The following is a 16,996-nucleotide window of genomic DNA, read 5'->3' on the forward strand; positions in this document are numbered from 1 at the left end:
TCTCCCTGTGTCCAAAAGTCTGTTCTCTATGTTTCTCCATTGCTGCTTTGTAACTAAATTCATCAGTATCATCTTTCTAGATTTCATATATATGCATTAGTGTACAATATTTACCTTTCTCTTTCTTACTGCACTCTGTATAAAAGGCTCTAGGTTCATCCACCTCATTAGAACTGACCCAGAAGGATGGTGCGGGGAGGGAGGTGGGAGGGGGGTTCAGGATGGGGAACACGTGTACACCTGTGGCGGATTCATGCTGATGTATGGCAAAACCAATACAATATTGTAAACTAATTAGCCTCCAATAAAAACAAATAAATTTATATTTAAAGAACTGATTCAAATGCGTTCCTTTTTATAAAATGTTTTCTTGTCATGAAAATTTTTTAAGATCTATTCTCTTAAAAAATTTTCAGATATGCAATAAGTATTCTTAACTAAGTCACCATGCTATATATTACATACCCAGGACTTATTTTATTACTGGAAGTTTGTACCTTTTGACTCTCTTTACCCTTCTCACCACCCCACCTCAAACCTCTGGCAACCACTGATCTGTTTTCTGTATCTATGAGCTTGGTTTGGGACAGGGGGTGGGTGTTTGGGGGGTTTTTAGGTCCCACATATAAATGAAGTAATATTTGTCTTTCTCTGTCTGACTTATTTCATTCAGCATAGTGCCCTCAAGGTCAGTCCATGTTGTTGAAAACGGCAAGACTTCATTCTTTCTATGGCTGAATAATATTCCATTATATATACATGTATATAAACATCTTCTTTATCCATTCATATGTTGATAAACACTTAAATTGTTTCTATAAGTTGGCTATTGTAAATAATGCTCCAATGACATGTGGGTGTATATCTTTTCTAATTAGTGCTTTCATTTCCTTTGGATATATTCCCAGAAATGAAATTTCTGGATCATGTAGTAGTGCTTTTTTAGTTTTTTGAAGACTTTCACACTGTTTTCTGAGGTGGATGCACCAATTTGCACAAAGATTCCATTTTTTTCCCATCCTTGTCAACACCTGTTATTTCTTGTCCTTTTTATAATAGTCATTCTAACAAGTGTGAATTATCTCATTGTGGTTATGATTTTAACTTCCCTAATGATTAATGATGTTGAGCATCTTTTCATGTACCTGTTGGTCATTTATATGTATTCTTTGGAAAAATGTCTATTTACTATATCATGTCTTTCATCAATACTGTTTATTTACTTGTGTTACTGCAAATGTTTTGGAACTTTCATATTGAATAATAATAATAATGACACTTTGAAGACCATGGGCATCTTTATCTCATTTCTATTTTAATAAAAATGATTCAAGCAACCCCCCAAAAAAGTATATTTAGATTTAGATCTTATGCCCATTTTTAATGGAATTACTTTTCTCTTTTTTTTTTTTTCCTATTCAGTTACATGGGTTCTTTATCTACTTTGGAATATTAGCCCCTTATCAGATATATGATTTGCAAATACTTTCTTCCATTCAGTATATGTTGCCTTTTTCTTTTGCTGATGGCTCCTTCACTGGGCAGAAGTGTTTTAGTTTGAGATTTTATTGCCTTTGCTTTTGGTGCCAAAAATCATTATGAAGACTGATGTCAAGAGGCCTATTGCCTATGTTTTCTTCTACAGGTTTTATGATTTCTGGTCTTACATTCAAATCTTTAATCCATTTTTAATTAATTTTTGTTTATCGTGTAAGACAGTGGTCCAGTTTCATTCTATTGCATGTGGCTATCCAGTTTTTCAACACTATTTATGGAAGAGACTATGCTTTCCCTATTGTATACTCTTGCCTCCTTTCCCATAAATTAATTGATCATATATTTGTGGATTTGTTTCTGGGCTCTCTGTTGTGTTCCACTGATCTGTGTATCTGTTTTTATACCAAAACCATACTGTTTTCATTACTATAGCTATGTAATATAGTTTGAAATCAAGAAGTGATTTCAACTAATTATCAGAGACATGCAAATCAAAAACAAAATAAGATATCACCTTATACCTGTCAGATGGCTATTATCAAATGAACACAAATAACAAAAGTTTTCAAGGATGTGGAGAAAAAGGACACTTGTATGCTTTTGGTGGAAATGTAAATTGGTATAGCCATATGGAAAACTATGGAGGTTCCTCAAAAAACAAAAAATAGAACTATCCTATGATCTAGTATTTCCACTCCCAAATAAATATACAAAAAAATGAAAATGAAAACCCTGATTCAAAAAGACACAAGACACAAGTATAAACTCTATATATAAAATAAACATGTTACAAGGATATATTGTGCAGTACAGGGAATATGGGCTTTCCAGGTGGCTCTAGTGTTAAAGAACCTACCTGCCATTGCAGGAGATGTAAGAGGCCTGGATTCAATTCCTGGGTCGGGAAGATCCCCGGGAAGAGGGGACAGCAACCCACTCCAGTATTTTTGCCTGGAGAATCCCATGGACAGAGGACCCTGGTGGTCACAGGAGGTCACAGGAGTAGGCAACATAGCATGCACACACAGGGAATATAGTCAATAGTTTATAATAACTTTAAGTGGAATGCAATCCCTAAAAACTCTGAATCACTATATTACACATCTGAAACTAATAAAATATCACAAATCAACTATACTTCAATAAAAATAAAATTATTAATTAATAACTGTAGGCTCAAACACATCTTTATTAATCAAAATAGGAACCATTACAGTCAACATTTTTGCCAATGAGAAATAAGTTGGTTTATTTCTATAGCATAAAAATCCATGCTTCAGGACTCAATGAACTCTTGGAAAACATTTTCTGCCTCCTGCTAGTTTTGGAAGCATTTTCCCTGCAAAAAGTTCTCGAGGTGCTTGAAAAGGTGGTAGTCAGTTGGGAAGAGGTCAGGTGAATATGGCAGATGATGCAAAACTTCATGGCCCAGTTCATTCAACTTTTGAAGCACTGGTTGTGGAACATGTGGTCGGGCATTGTCATGGAGAATTGGGCTCATTCTGTTGACCAATATCGGCTGCAGGCATTGCTGTTTTCAGTGCATCTCACTGATTTGCCAAGCATACTTTTCAGATGAAATGGTTTCACCAAGTTTCAGAGAGCTGTAGTAGATCAGACGGGCAGCAGACCACGAAACAGTGGCTGACCATGACTTTTTTTTTTGGTACAAGTTTGGCTTTGGGAAGTGCTTTGGAGCTTCTTTTGGTCTAACTACTGAGCTGGTCTTGCTGGTTGTCATATAAAATCCACTTTTAATCACACATCACAATCTGATCAAGAAATGGTCCATTTTTTTTGCAAAGAATAAGAGATGACACTTCAAAACAATTTTTTTTATGTATGATCAGCTCATGAGGCACCCACTTATGAGTTTTTTCACCTTTCCAATTAGCTTCAAATGCTAAAAGACCAAAGAATGGCTGACTGTAAGTTCTTTGGCAACTTCTCTTGTAGTTGTAAGAGAATCAGCTTCAGTGATCCTCTCAATTGGTCGCTGTCAACTTGCATTGGCCAGCCACTGTGCCCCTCATCTTCAAGGCTCTCATCTCCTTTGCAAAACTTCTTGAAGTCCCACGGCACTGTACATTCGTTAGCAGTTCCTGGACCAAATCTGTTGATGTTGCAAGTTGTGTCTACTGCTTTAGGACCCATTGTAAACTCAAATAAGTTCTGGAGTGCCTGGAGGAGGCACTGAAGGCACTGGAAGAGGCAAAAATAAGTGCCTGGAGGAGGGCACAGCAACCCACTCCAGTATTCTTGCCTGAAGAATCTCATGGATAGAGGAGACTGGCGGCCTGCAGTCCATGGGGTTGCAGGAGTTGGACATGACTGAAGCAACATAGCATGCATACATAGGGGATATAACCAATATTTTATGATAATTTTAAGTGGAATGCAATCCCTAAAAACTCTGAATCACTATATTATATATCTGAAACTAATATAATATTATAAATCAACTATAGCTCAATAAAAATAAAATTTTAAATTAATTTTTAAATGCAACAATAAGAAAACAAATCAAACAAATGGGCTAAAAAGCTAAATAGACACTTTACCAAAGAAGACATACAGATAGAAAATAAGCATACTAAAGGATGTTTCACATATGTCATCAGAGAAATATACATTAAAATAATAAGTAGATACTACTACATCCCTATTAGAATGGTCAGAATCCAGAACATGATAAGATCAATGCTGGGGAGGATGTGGAACAACAGGAATTCTCACACATTGCTGGTTGGGAATGCAAAATGGGGGAATACAAAATGGTACAGCCACTTCAGCAGACTACTCTGAGGTTTCTTACAAAGCTAAGCATCTGCTAACCATATGATCCAGCAATAGCATTCCTTCGTATTTACCCAAGGGAGTTTAAAAATGTCCATACAAAAACCTGCATGCAGATGTTTATAGCAGCTTTAGTCATTATTGCCAAAACCTGGAAGCAACTAAGATTCCCTTCCCCAGGTGAACAGATAAACTGTGGTACATCCAGCAATGGAATATTACTCAGTGCCTAAAAGAGATTTGCTCTCAAACCATGAAAAACACAGGCGGAATCTTAAATGCATATTCCTAAGTGAAATAAGCCAATCTAAAAAACCTAGAAACTATATGATTGCAACTCTGACATCCTCGAAAGAGCAAAACTATGGAGACAATCAACCATTAACTCAGGGAAAGGTTCAAAAATACCCACACAGCGGCCTTTCCACAGAGTTTCTCAAGATTCAAATCATTCCACTCAGAGTTTGTAACTTTCCCCTCAGGAAAACATGAGTGACAGCGAAAGGCGGAAACGTTAGAAGTGCTCAAACCCTAAGATTAAAAGTCAAAACACGGAAATGATGCAGATGTTCACGCCTCAGTACCTCGGGGTTGACCAGCTTCTCTCTACATATTCCCACAGGAAAATGTCAACTGAGCTCTGCTCTCCCGCCACAGACTCCCAGGCGCCCTCTGGCGGCGGAGACACGTGTGCCTGACAGGCGCGTGGAGGCCACCCTGCATCACTGGCGCCCCGCTGACAGGGGCGTGGATTGCAGTACTGGACCCCAGCTGCTGCTGCTGCTGCTAAGTCGCATCAGTCGTGTCCGACTCTGTGCGACCCCGTAGACGGAAGCCCACCAGGCTCCTCTGTCCCTCGGATTCTCCAGGCAAGAATACTGGAGTGGGTTGCCATTTCCTTCTCCAATGCATGAAAGTGAAGTCGCTCAGTCGTGTCCGACTCTTAGCGACCTCATGGACTGCAGCCAACCAGGCTCCTCCGTCCATGGGATTTTCCAGGCAGGAGTGCCGGAATGGGTGCCATTGCCTTCTCCAGACGCCTGTTAGCATCTCCCCTCTGCGGTTATGCTTTCCAGTATGAGCCTAGTGTCAGGCGGATGTCTTGCATCCTTGTTTACTGCGCCAGCACTGCGGTTTACAGCCGGGAAGAATCTACTTTTCTTCCCCCCCTTCATTCTTTCCCTGTAGTAATAAATCTCACTGTGGAGCCCCAAAAAAGAAAAGAAATTGTTTGCCAGGACTGGATATAGTCTAAAAACCATAGAATGTACAATACCAAGAAAGAGTCCAAAGGTAAACTATGTATTTTGGGGTGATTACGATGTGTCAGTGCAGCCCATTCTAGTGAGTGATGTCAGTAAAGCGGAAGGTTATTGTATGTGTGTGGGTAAGAGGTATATCGGAGAAGACAATGACACCCCACTCCAGTACTCTTGCCTGGAAAATCCCATGGATGAAGGAGCCTGGTAGACTCAGTCCATGGGGTCGCGAAGAGTCGGACACGACTTCACTTTCACTTTTCACTTTCATGCATTGGAGAAGGAAATGGCAACCCACTCCAGTGTTCTTGCCTGGAGAATCCCAGGGACAGGGGAGCCTGGTGGGCTGCCCTCTGTGGGGTCGCACAGAGTCGGACACTACTGAAGCGACGCAGCAGCAGCAGCAGGAGGTATATGGGAAATCTCTATGCCTTCCTCTCAATCTTGTTGTAAACATAAAAGTGCTCTAAAAAATAGCCTTTGAAAATAAGGCTTATGTCAGAAATATAGTAGATATGCATGAACTCCCCAATAAAGAACTAAAAAGCATAATAAAATATATACTACATCAGAACACTCATGATACCTAAGAAACAAGGTATTGAATGAGACAACATAAACAACAAACAGATTAGACCAAAAAATAAATAAAACTTTCAGTTTCAGAATAAAACAACTGGTGGCTCAGAAGGTAAAGAATCCACCTGCAATGTGGGAGACCTGGGTTTGATCCCTGGGTTGGGAAGATCCCTGGAGGAGGGCATGGCAACCCACTCCAGTATTCCTTCTTGGAGAATCCCCATGGACAGAGGAGCCTGGCGGGCTACAGTCCATGGGGTCGCAAAGAGTCGGACATGACTGAGCCACGCAGTTCAGTTCAGTTCAGTGGCTCAGTCGTGTGTGACTCTGCAACCCCGTGGACTGCAGCATGCAAGGCCTCCCTGTCCATCACCAACTTCCGGTGTTATATAATGAGAAAATAGAAGGCAGAGAAGCAGAATTTTACATAGCATGATACTTCAAAAAGAACTTATTCAATTAAGTTCCCCATGGTTTTATCTAAAAAACTATTTTTTTACAGTTTTCTTGTAAAATACATGACAGAAAATACATAAAACATTTTGGCTAAATACAATGAGTATAAAGAATAATTAAGAGACAAATATCCCATAGCCACTACAGAAGTCAAGAAAAAGGGCATTGTAAGAACTCTGGAAGTCTTATTATCATACTTTTTTCTCCCACTAATTTCTATTGTAAATTTCTTTGCTTTATAATTTTTATTTATCTACTAAAAATAGTTTAGATATACTTGTTTTAAAATCTCACTTAAAAGGAATCTTTCACTTAACATAGGCTATTTTAAATGTTTTATATACAGTAAAATTCACTCCTTAAATTGATTTCACTTTGCCGGGTTTTCGCTGATGTATTTTGGAAATCTGTTGTCAGGTATGTCATACATTTGGGATTGTTATACCTTCCTGGAGAAGTGACCCCTTTTGAATCATGCTGTATCCTAATCCCATAGACAGGAGACCGGTGGGCTAGTCCATAGGGTCGCACACAACTGAGCGTGCACAGGTATCCTACTTTATTCTTAGTAATGTTCCTCATTCTGAAGTCTACTTTGATATTAATACAGCTACTCCACCTTTCTTTTGATTAATGTCCATTTTGTATACGTTTTCTAATATTTTACTTTTAATTTCTTTTTTAATTTAAAGTGGATTTCTTGTAGAAAACATATTATCTTGCTTTTTCCCCCCAATTTACATTATCACTCTTAACTGGTTTCTTAAGATCATTTGTATTTAGTCTAATGGGCTTCACTGGTGACTCAGCGGTAATGAATCCACCTGCAATGCAAGAGACACGGTTTCAATCCCTGGGTCAGGAAGATCCTCTGGAGATGGAAATGGCAACATTCCAGTATTCTTGTTGAGAAATCCCATGGACAGAGAAATCTGACAGGCTACAGTCCACAGGGTCACAAAAGAATTGGACAGGACTTAGCAACTAAACAACAAGAACAACAATTTAATCTAATACCTGAAATGGTTAGATAAAATCTACCATTTTGGGGACATCCCTGGTAGTCCAGTGGTTAAGACTTTGCCTTCCAAAGCAGGGGGTGTGGGTTCAGTCACTAGTTGAGGAGTTAAGATCCCACATACCTCGTGGCCAAAAAAACAAAACATGAAACAGAAGCAGTATTGTGTAAAAAAAAATTCAGTAAAGACTTTAAAAATGGTTCACATCAAAAACAAATGAATAAATAAAATCTACCATTTTGCTAACTGTATTCTATATTTAACTATTCAGTTCTTTTTTTCCTCTTTTTCTGCAGTCTTTGGCTTATTTTTTATGAATACGTTTAACTCCATTATGCCTTATGACTTGTTTCTCTTAAGTTTTTAAATGGTTGTCCTATGGTCTACAATATACATACTTCAAATAATATTATACTATTTCATATGTTGTATAAAGGATTTATATAACTTTCCCAATTCCTCACTCTCACCCTTTGGGTTATTTTTTTGTCACGGATTTTACTTTTATTCTATAAAAAACACACAAAATATTGGTACTATATGTATTTCTTTTACTTCATATCCAGTACTTTTCATTTCCTTGATGAAACCATGTATCTGTCTGGTAACAAATTCCTTCTGCCTGAAAAAATTAAACATTATTCCTAGTACAGATGTACTGGCAATAAATTCTCTAGTTTATATAAGACAGTATAAACTTCTTCATTTTTTTCTAACTTTATTGAGGTAAGATGATAAATATGAATTGTACTTTGGGATATACAACATGGTGAGTTATTAATGATATATGCATATATTATGAAATGATTACCACCTCAAGTTAGTTAACACATTTATTGCCTCAGATAGTTACCTTTTTTGAGTGGTGAGAACTCTTAAGCTTTCTCTTAACAAATTTCAACTATAATACAATATTTTAAGTATAGTCACCATGCTGTACTTTAGATCCCCGGAACTTATTTATTTTACAACTGACAGTTTATATCCTTTGACCAACATGACCAGCATCTCCTGAACTCTCCCTCTCCCTAGCCTCTGGCATTCACTATTCAGAGAGCTGGTTTGGTGAGTTCACTATTTTAAACTTCATATGTAAGTAAAATTATTCAGTATTTATCTTTCTGGGTTTCACTTAGCACAATGTCCTCCACATTCATCCATGTTGTTGGAACTGGCAGAATTTCCTTCTTTTTTTGTGGCTGAACAGTATTATGTAGCTTTAGATATTTGAGTCTTTTGTGGTTTCATAAAAAATTTAGGATTGTTTTCTCTCTGTGGAAAGTGTTCTTGGAATTTTGGTGGGGTTTGCAGTGAATCTGTAGATGCTTTGCAGCAGTATATACTTTTTAACAATATTAATTCTTTTAATCCATGGACACAGACTAGATTTCCATTAATTTGTGTCTTCTTCAATTTCTTTCATCAGTATCTTATAGTTTTCAATGTACAGATCTTTCACTCCTTGGTTAAATTTATTTAACCTAAGTATTTTTACTTTTTGATGCCTGGTGGCAGGAGTATTTATCACCTATGGCTAAGAGAGGCTAGAGTTGAGTTAAAAGGCTGTTTCTGGATTTGTAGTTGGACCAAGGTTAGAGGGCCTGCCTCAGAGACAGTCTTTTCTGCTACTCAGTCCTTGGACAGGCACAACTGAAGGCTAAAAAGAGCTTGAACGGGGTCACAAATTACTTCAGGATTCACAGGCAAACAGCTTGGTGGGACTGTTACCTGGGCAGAGGTGAGCATGACTCCTGCTGGATTTCTTGGAGGGATGGCACTGGTGGAGACCAAGGACAAAAATGACTGAGCTGAGCCGACAGGAAGATGAGACTATTCCCAAATCTGCACCCAAGACCTAAGTCAGTGAGTCTACATCTGTGTGTCAGTCTGCCTTCTTAAAATGGCATTTGTTGGTCATGGGCTTCCCTGAGGATTCATAATCTCTTATCTAGATCCCAAAACTCCCACAGAGGCACTTTTGTACTTGTATTGCTGCCAAAGTATTGTTGCTGATGGGGGAATATAAGGCCAGCATTATCCTGATATGAAAGCCAGATAAGGATACCACAGGAAAAGAAAAGTACTGCCAGTATCCCTGATGGATATACATGGAAAAAGTCTCAGCAAAATATTAGCAAACCAAATTCAACAACACACTGAAAGGATCATACATCATGACCAAGTGGAATTTATTTCTGGGATACAAGGATGGGTGAACATAAGCAAATGTGATACACCACATTATCAAATAGAAGAACAAAAATCATATGATCATCTCAATAGATACAGAAAATGCACTTGACAAAATAAAACATCCTTTCATGATTAAAAAGGAAAAAACTGTTAACAAATTGAATATGGAAGGAATATACCCCAACACGATAAAGGCCATATTATGACGAGTAAACAGCTAACATCATACTCAAATGTAAAAGCTTAAAAGCTTTTCTTCTAAGCTCAAAAACAAAACAAAGGTGTCCACACTCACCATTTCTATTCAGCATATACTGGAAGTCCTAGCCAGAGCAACCAGTCAAGAAAAAGAAATAAAAGTCTTCCAAATCAGAAAATAAGGTAAATTTTCTTTGTTTGCAGATGACATAATCTTATATATAGGAAATCCTAAAGACTCCAGCAAAAATAAAAAAAGAATTGTTAGAATTATTGATAAATTCAGTAAAGTTGCAGGATGCAAAATCAGCATACAGAAATCAGTTTCACTCATATACACCAACTAAGAAATATCTAAAAAAGAAATAAAACAATCCCATTCACAGTAACATCAAAAACAATGAACTAATAAGAATAAATTTAACCAAGAAGGTGAAAGATCCATGCACTGAAAACAGAATGACATTGATGAAAGTAATTGACGAAGACCCAAATAAACAGAAAAGTAGCCTTTCATGGATTGGGAAGAATTAATACTGTTAAAATAGCTTCTCTGGTGGCTCAAACAGTAAAGAATCTGCCTGCAATGCAGGAGACCCAGGCTCAATCCCTGGATTGGAAAGATCCCCTGAGAAGGACATGGCTACCCACTCCAGTATTCTTGCTGGCGAATTCCAGGGACAGAGGAGCCTGGTGGACTACGGTCCTTGGGGTCACAAAGAGTCAGGCACAACTGAGCAACTAACACACACACCCAAAGCCATCAGGTAGATTCAATACAAGTCCTATCAAAACTTCAATGGATTGTTCACAGAAATAGAAAAAACAACCCTAGTATTTGTCTGGAACCACAGAAAACCCCAAATGGCCAAAGCAATCCTCAGAAAGAAGAACAAAGCTGGAGGCATCACACTTCTTGATTTCAAACTATACTGCAAAGCTATAGGAATCAAAACAGCATGGTATTGGTATAAAAATAGACACATAGACCAATGGGACAAAATTGAGAGCCCAAAAATAAACCCTCATATATATAAGTACAACTAATAATTTGACAAGGAAGTCAAGAATACTCAATGGAGAAATGTCATTGAGTGCCAACGAAGTGTCAAGTTCACTTATAAGCTGTCCTGGTAACCATCAGTGAAGATTTTCTCACTGACTGTCATTCACCTTTCCCTAGGAGTAATATTTACAGAAGTGGTTTAAGGGGATCCTAGAAAGAAGCCCCAATTCTTTTAGAAGAAAAACAAAAGACCAATGATAAAAAATCTCATCACATTTACACTGGTTTCAAATTCCCCATTCATAGAAAGTGAAATCAGAGTAGAAATTGACAATTTGACTAGATAAATAAATCACTTCTGCCATCTTGGATTTCCCTCCACAGCAAGTAAGGTCATTCCACATCATGATTAGGTCATTCAAGGCAGTTCCTACCTAGTACCAATCACCTGATTATTACAGTGAAAGACTCCAGGATATTTTCGTGGATTTAATTATAAAGTGGCCAACAGACTACAGTTTCCTATATCTCTATGTTGTAGTGCTTCATTCAAGCTAGAGGGGAAATATTTGTTCACAAGCATGTCTCAGTTTCAGAATTAGAGTCATGGGAAAGAAAACTTCCATTTATTGCACTGACCCCCACAGAAGGTGATTCCTCAATGGAATTCAATCCCTGCAGTGAAAAGCCTCCTGAAATTTACTCAATATTTCCCTTGGATTCTCTGTTTTCTTGACTCTAGCCACCTCATAGGAGCTAATCTACTAAAACCTGGATGAGTCCCAAAAATTGAAAAGAGGAGGCACTCCAGGGGAAGCAAGGAAGCCACTGAGACCACTTGGTGAGAGACATAGATTTTTAGAGTAACCCCTGAGAGGAAACATGGATTAACACTGTTTCATATGTTAAATGTCTCTGCAAGCTTAGAAAATAAACCTCTGGAGGCTCCAGGAAGGAAGCAAGCCCAGTCATCCACATAAAATGCTCTCACCTGGAGTTTTCCTCATCAGAGTCAATGAGGAGGACACGCTTTTATGTTTAGCTCTACCATACCCATGCTGCTGCTGCTGCTGCTAAGTCGCTTCAGTCGTGTCCGGCTCTATGAAACCCCAGAGACGGCAGCCCACCAGGCTCCCCCGTCCCTGGGATTCTCCAGGCAAGAACACTGGAGTGGGTTGCCATTTCCTTCTCCAAGGCATGAAAGTGAAAAGTGAAAGTGAAGTCGCTCAGTCATGTCCGACTCTTAGCGACCCCATGGACTGCAGCCTTCCAGGCTCCTCCATCCATGGGATTCTCCAGGCAAGAGTACTGCATTTGGGTACCATTGCCTTCTCCAGACCATACCCATGTATCTCTTCAAACTGAGCCAGGAAATCCAACAGTGTATGTAAGAAAAAAAAGGACTAACTGTTCATGTTACAACCACTGATGTGATATACTATAGAGTGCCTTTTACTTTATAAATCTGGTTAGTCATTATTCCTCTGTATCAGTATAGTGTAAACGTTCTGTATGTGAACATAGAACATTTTTGTTCATTGGATAAACAGCCATGGACCCTTTATGAAGCCTATTTGTGAAATGAACAGTTAGCATAGATCATCTGCACCATTTTTTCCTATTGTATGATTTTTATGATTATTAGAGACTGTCTTTCTGAAAGCAATCTCACTTTCCAGGTAGTATACTCTTCCTTCAGACTACCTGAGAGGACAGAATACCAAGTGAAGAGCATACAGAAGGAGGCTGTTTAATCAAGCTACTGTTCTTGAAGTGGGTGGACTGGTGAGTTGACTGGTCGCCTGGCTGGTTGGTTTCTTGAATTGGAAAGAAGGGTATGAAAAAACTGGCCCCTAAGTTTGTCCTCATGTAATGATTTATGAATCCCCAAAGCATAAGAAACAGTGTGTATATGGCATAAATTTGTGATATTCCATTCTAATACTCTAACTATTCCCAGCAAGTAATTTTGGAGACTTTGGAGGGTGGAGTTATGAAGAACTTAATTGAGTCAGTTTATTCCATCAATGGTAAAAATAAAAATTGACAACTCTAGACTTTTTAATTAAACTTCCCACTTTTTGACCATCCCACTGCTTATCTACATTTTCACCAAAAGCTGCAGGAAAAATAATGTCGCTGCTAATAAATCTTATAGGGCACTGTGGCAGAAAAGACGAAGTGAGATGTGAAATTGTCAAACCTAGAGTGTTCCAAACTGTTGTTCACATTAAGCAGACGTATTTCATTTTTTTCGTAAAGGAAAACAGGAAGCACAGATCTCATGATTCTGGTTTAAATCTGTGAACTTGGGTTTATTTCTTACCTATTACAGAGAAAGTGATTTATTTATGCTTTGTAAATAACAGTCTGGGAATCTTCTATCAAGCACCTTATTCAGTGAAGATGGTAAACAAATATCTTTTGAATTCAACATTGATTGGAAAACTGGACAGCTTTAGACTTGGATGCTCAAACTTCGTTTTTATACTTCCTTAAAAACCACTGACGGGAATATTCCAAATCTTGATTCATAAGTATCATACATGATCCTCCTTTCAATTTCTCTGTTCTTTTTTGCCTTTCAAATTTCTTTATCTCCTATTCCTAACAAAGTTAAGCCTGGTGACTTCTAATATACAAGGCAGGAGATCTGAATTTAATAAGAAAACTGAATGTTGAAACTATTATTTTTAGGTCTCTTGTTCACTTGCCAAGTTGTTGCTGTTGTTCAGCTGTTCAGTCACCAAGTCGTGTCAGACTCTTCACAGCCCCATGGTCTGCAGCACGCCAGGCTTTCTTGTCCCTCACCATCTCCCAGAGTTTGCCCAAGTTCATGTCCATTGCATTGGTGAGGCCATCCAACCATCTCATCCTCTGTCGCCCTTAGGCCTCTTAGTGTTTTCTTAATATTAATCAATTACAAGATTACTCTGTTGTTTGAAATATATATTTATACATTTTTGTACAATTTTTAAATGCTGCACAATTTTTAAATGTACAAATTTTAAATGCATGTACTGAAAAGTACATGTCTGTCCAAATATTTGAAAATGTCCTCACTTTCTTTTCAGAGAACAAAATTAATTCTACCAGATAAAATTGCAGATAAAACCCTGTTTGACTGTAGATTTCTTTAGTTGTTTTTATCATCCAAAAATACTAACTAAATGAACTAAACTTTTGTATTAAAAACACCATTTTCTTTATCTAGGTAGGATCTGAATATAAAAAGCAAGATGGTTTATTTTTTATAGTATGTGTAAAAATGTAAAATTAAACACACAATAGGGATATTTTTAAAATAATAACAAATATTTATGATATACTAGATCTCTTGTACTTTTTTAGGCATCACTCAAGTAGTTAGAGTGATATTTTAAAGGAATTTAGGAATAGCCTCGAGTCTTGAGTGTCATGATATCTGTCGCAAATAACTCAATTGATTAGGTTATTCTGAAAAGACAGTGTTCTGGAGTAATTTTTATCTCCATGTGTAAATCAGCTAATTCTGGTCTGTTGCCAAAGGCTTAGATCAACTTCACGCTGCTGCTGCTACTGCTGCTAAGTCACTTCAGTCGTGTCTGACTCTGTGCGACTCCACAGAAGGCAGCCCACCAGGCTCCCCCGTCCCTGGGATTCTCCAGGCAAGAACACTGGAGTGGGCTGCCATTTCCTTCTCCAAAGCATGAAAGTGAAAAGTGAAAGTGAAGTCGCTCAGTCGTGTCCGACCCTTTGCGACCCCATGGACTGCAGCCTACCAGGCTCCTCCGTCCATAGGATTTTCCAGGCAAGAGTACTGGAGTGGGGTGCCATTGCCCTCTCCAAACTTCACACTAGCTGTCCTCAAAATATGACATTGTTGTTTTGTAACAAGGTATACAGAATAAGGGAGAAGGCAATGGCACCCCACTCTAGTACTCTTGCCTGGAAAATCCCATGGACAGAGGAGCCTGGTGGGCTGCAGTCCATGGGGTCGCTAAGAGTCGGACACGACTGAGCGACTTCACTTTCACTTTTCACTTTCAAGCCTTGAGAAGGAAATGGCAACCCACTCCAGTATTCTTGCCTGGAGAATCCCAGGGACGAGGGAGCCTGGTGGGCTGCCGTCTATAGGGTCGCACAGAGTCGGACACAACTGAAGCGACTTAGCAGCAGCAGCAGCATGCAAAATAAAAGAAAGTGGAAGAGTTTGTGCATGAAAATCTATAGTCAACTTCAGAAAAAGACCAAAATTAGAAAGCATCTTCTTAAGGATCAAAATTAAAAAGAAAGAAATTTTCACCCCTGGTTGTACAAGCTGATGTGGATCTTTCTGCATTGGATTCTAACAAAATAATACTGAGATTTAGATCCATAGTCAATTCAAATAAGGTGAGATTTATTCCCACTTCATTTCAAAATACCTCATTTATTTTAAGGTAGTGTTTAAGTTCCCTTCAATAAAATCCTTAGGATATGTAGGAAGCAAAGTAACTTGGGTTCTCTCACGTCTTTCTTCTTTGTAGATTTAAAACCCATGAACAGGTCAGCAACACACATTGTGACGGAGTTTGTTCTCCTGGGATTCCCTGGTTGCTGGGAGGTACAGATTTTTCTCTTCTCACTATTTTTGGTGGTTTATGCCTTGACTTTGGTGGGGAATGGAGCCATTATCTGTGCAGTGAAATGGGACCCACGACTGTACACCCCCATGTACTTTCTGTTGGGAAACTTTGCCTTCCTTGAAATCTGGTATGTTTCCTCCACTGTTCCTAACATGCTAGTCAACATTCTCTCCAAAACGAAGGCCATCTCGTTTTCTGGCTGCTTCCTCCAGTTCTATTTCTTCTTTTCCCTGGGCACAGCTGAATGTCTCTTCTTAGCAGTAATGGCTTATGATCGGCACCAGGCCATCTGTCACCCGCTGCACTACCCCATCATCATGACTCGGAGGCTCTGTGGAACACTGGTATCTCTCTGCTGGCTCATTGGATTCCTTGGCTACCCAATCCCCATTTTTTTCATCTCCCAACTTCCCTTCTGTGGACCCAATATCATTGATCACTTCCTGTGTGATATGGATCCACTGATGGCTCTGTCCTGTGCTCCAGCCCCCATTACTGAATTTATTTTCTATACTCAGAGCTCCCTTGTCCTCTTTTTCACTATTATGTATATTCTTCGATCCTACACCCTGCTGCTCAGAGCTGTTCTTCAGATCCCTTCTACAGCTGGCCAGAGAAAGGCCTTTTCAACCTGTGGTTCTCATTTAACTGTGGTGTCTCTTTTCTATGGGACAGTCATGGTAATGTATGTGAGTCCTACATATGGCATCTCAGCTTTGATGCAGAAAATCCTCACATTGGTATATTCAATAATGACTCCTTTCCTTAATCCCCTGATTTATAGTCTTCGCAATAAGGACATGAAACTTGCCCTGAGAAATGTCCTGTTTGGAAGGAGAATTAGTCAAAATTCATGAGCCAAAAATGTGTCATACTTCCAAGTTCTAATGAAGAATAAGGTGGAAATGTGTAAGTTCTTTCAGTGGTCTTATAGGCTTTACTCTGAGTAGTTCGAGGCCATTTTTTTTTTCCTGGAAATGTGCCTAGCTTAAATAACTTGCTGCCTACTAAAACCTTATAATTCACTGGACTTCGATATGCAGTAAAAAATTTTTAAAGACTGTCCTTATTGGAATTGTTTAAATGGGATTGTTATACGAGGGAAAGTAGACTGCTGAAAGATTTATCGTAAGTTTTAGGACAAGTCTAATGACCTTTACCAAATGGTTAAAGGTACAGTGACTTTTTTAACATTTTTATTTAGCTATAGTTGATATACAAAAAGACAGCACATACTTAATATATTTTAAAGGTTAATTTTTTTCCTTTTGGAAAGAGTATCCTTTTTTTAATTAATCCTTTTTTAATTTAATCCTTTTGAAATATAGTTGATTTACAGTGTTGTGTTATTTTCTGGTGTACAGCACAGTGATTCAGTTTTCATAT

At 38.5% G+C, this 16,996-nt stretch overlaps 1 protein-coding gene across 1 annotated transcript; it reads left to right on the top strand.

Annotated features, from left to right (window-relative positions):
• Window positions 1-9,739: 9,739 nt before the first annotated feature.
• LOC147364937 (olfactory receptor 11H4) lies at window positions 9,740-16,467 on the top strand. Its single transcript, XM_086322121.1, has 2 exons — window positions 9,740-9,764; window positions 15,545-16,467. Exon 2 carries the CDS (start codon window positions 15,697-15,699, stop codon window positions 16,465-16,467), a length of 771 nt encoding a protein of 256 aa, XP_086178247.1. The 5' UTR covers window positions 9,740-9,764; window positions 15,545-15,696.
• Window positions 16,468-16,996: the final 529 nt, after the last annotated feature.

The sequence above is a fragment of the Bos grunniens genome, chromosome 10, assembly GCF_055505025.1.
Source record: "Bos grunniens cultivar Pamir isolate PY7600 chromosome 10, Bosgru_T2T1.0, whole genome shotgun sequence".
In the NCBI taxonomy this organism is placed as follows: domain Eukaryota; kingdom Metazoa; phylum Chordata; class Mammalia; order Artiodactyla; family Bovidae; genus Bos; species Bos grunniens.

Bases quoted from the DNA above. Each gene is read 5' to 3' on its own strand.
- LOC147364937 (XM_086322121.1), top strand. From the start codon at position 15,697: ATGTACTTTCTGTTGGGAAACTTTGCCTTCCTTGAAATCTGGTATGTT.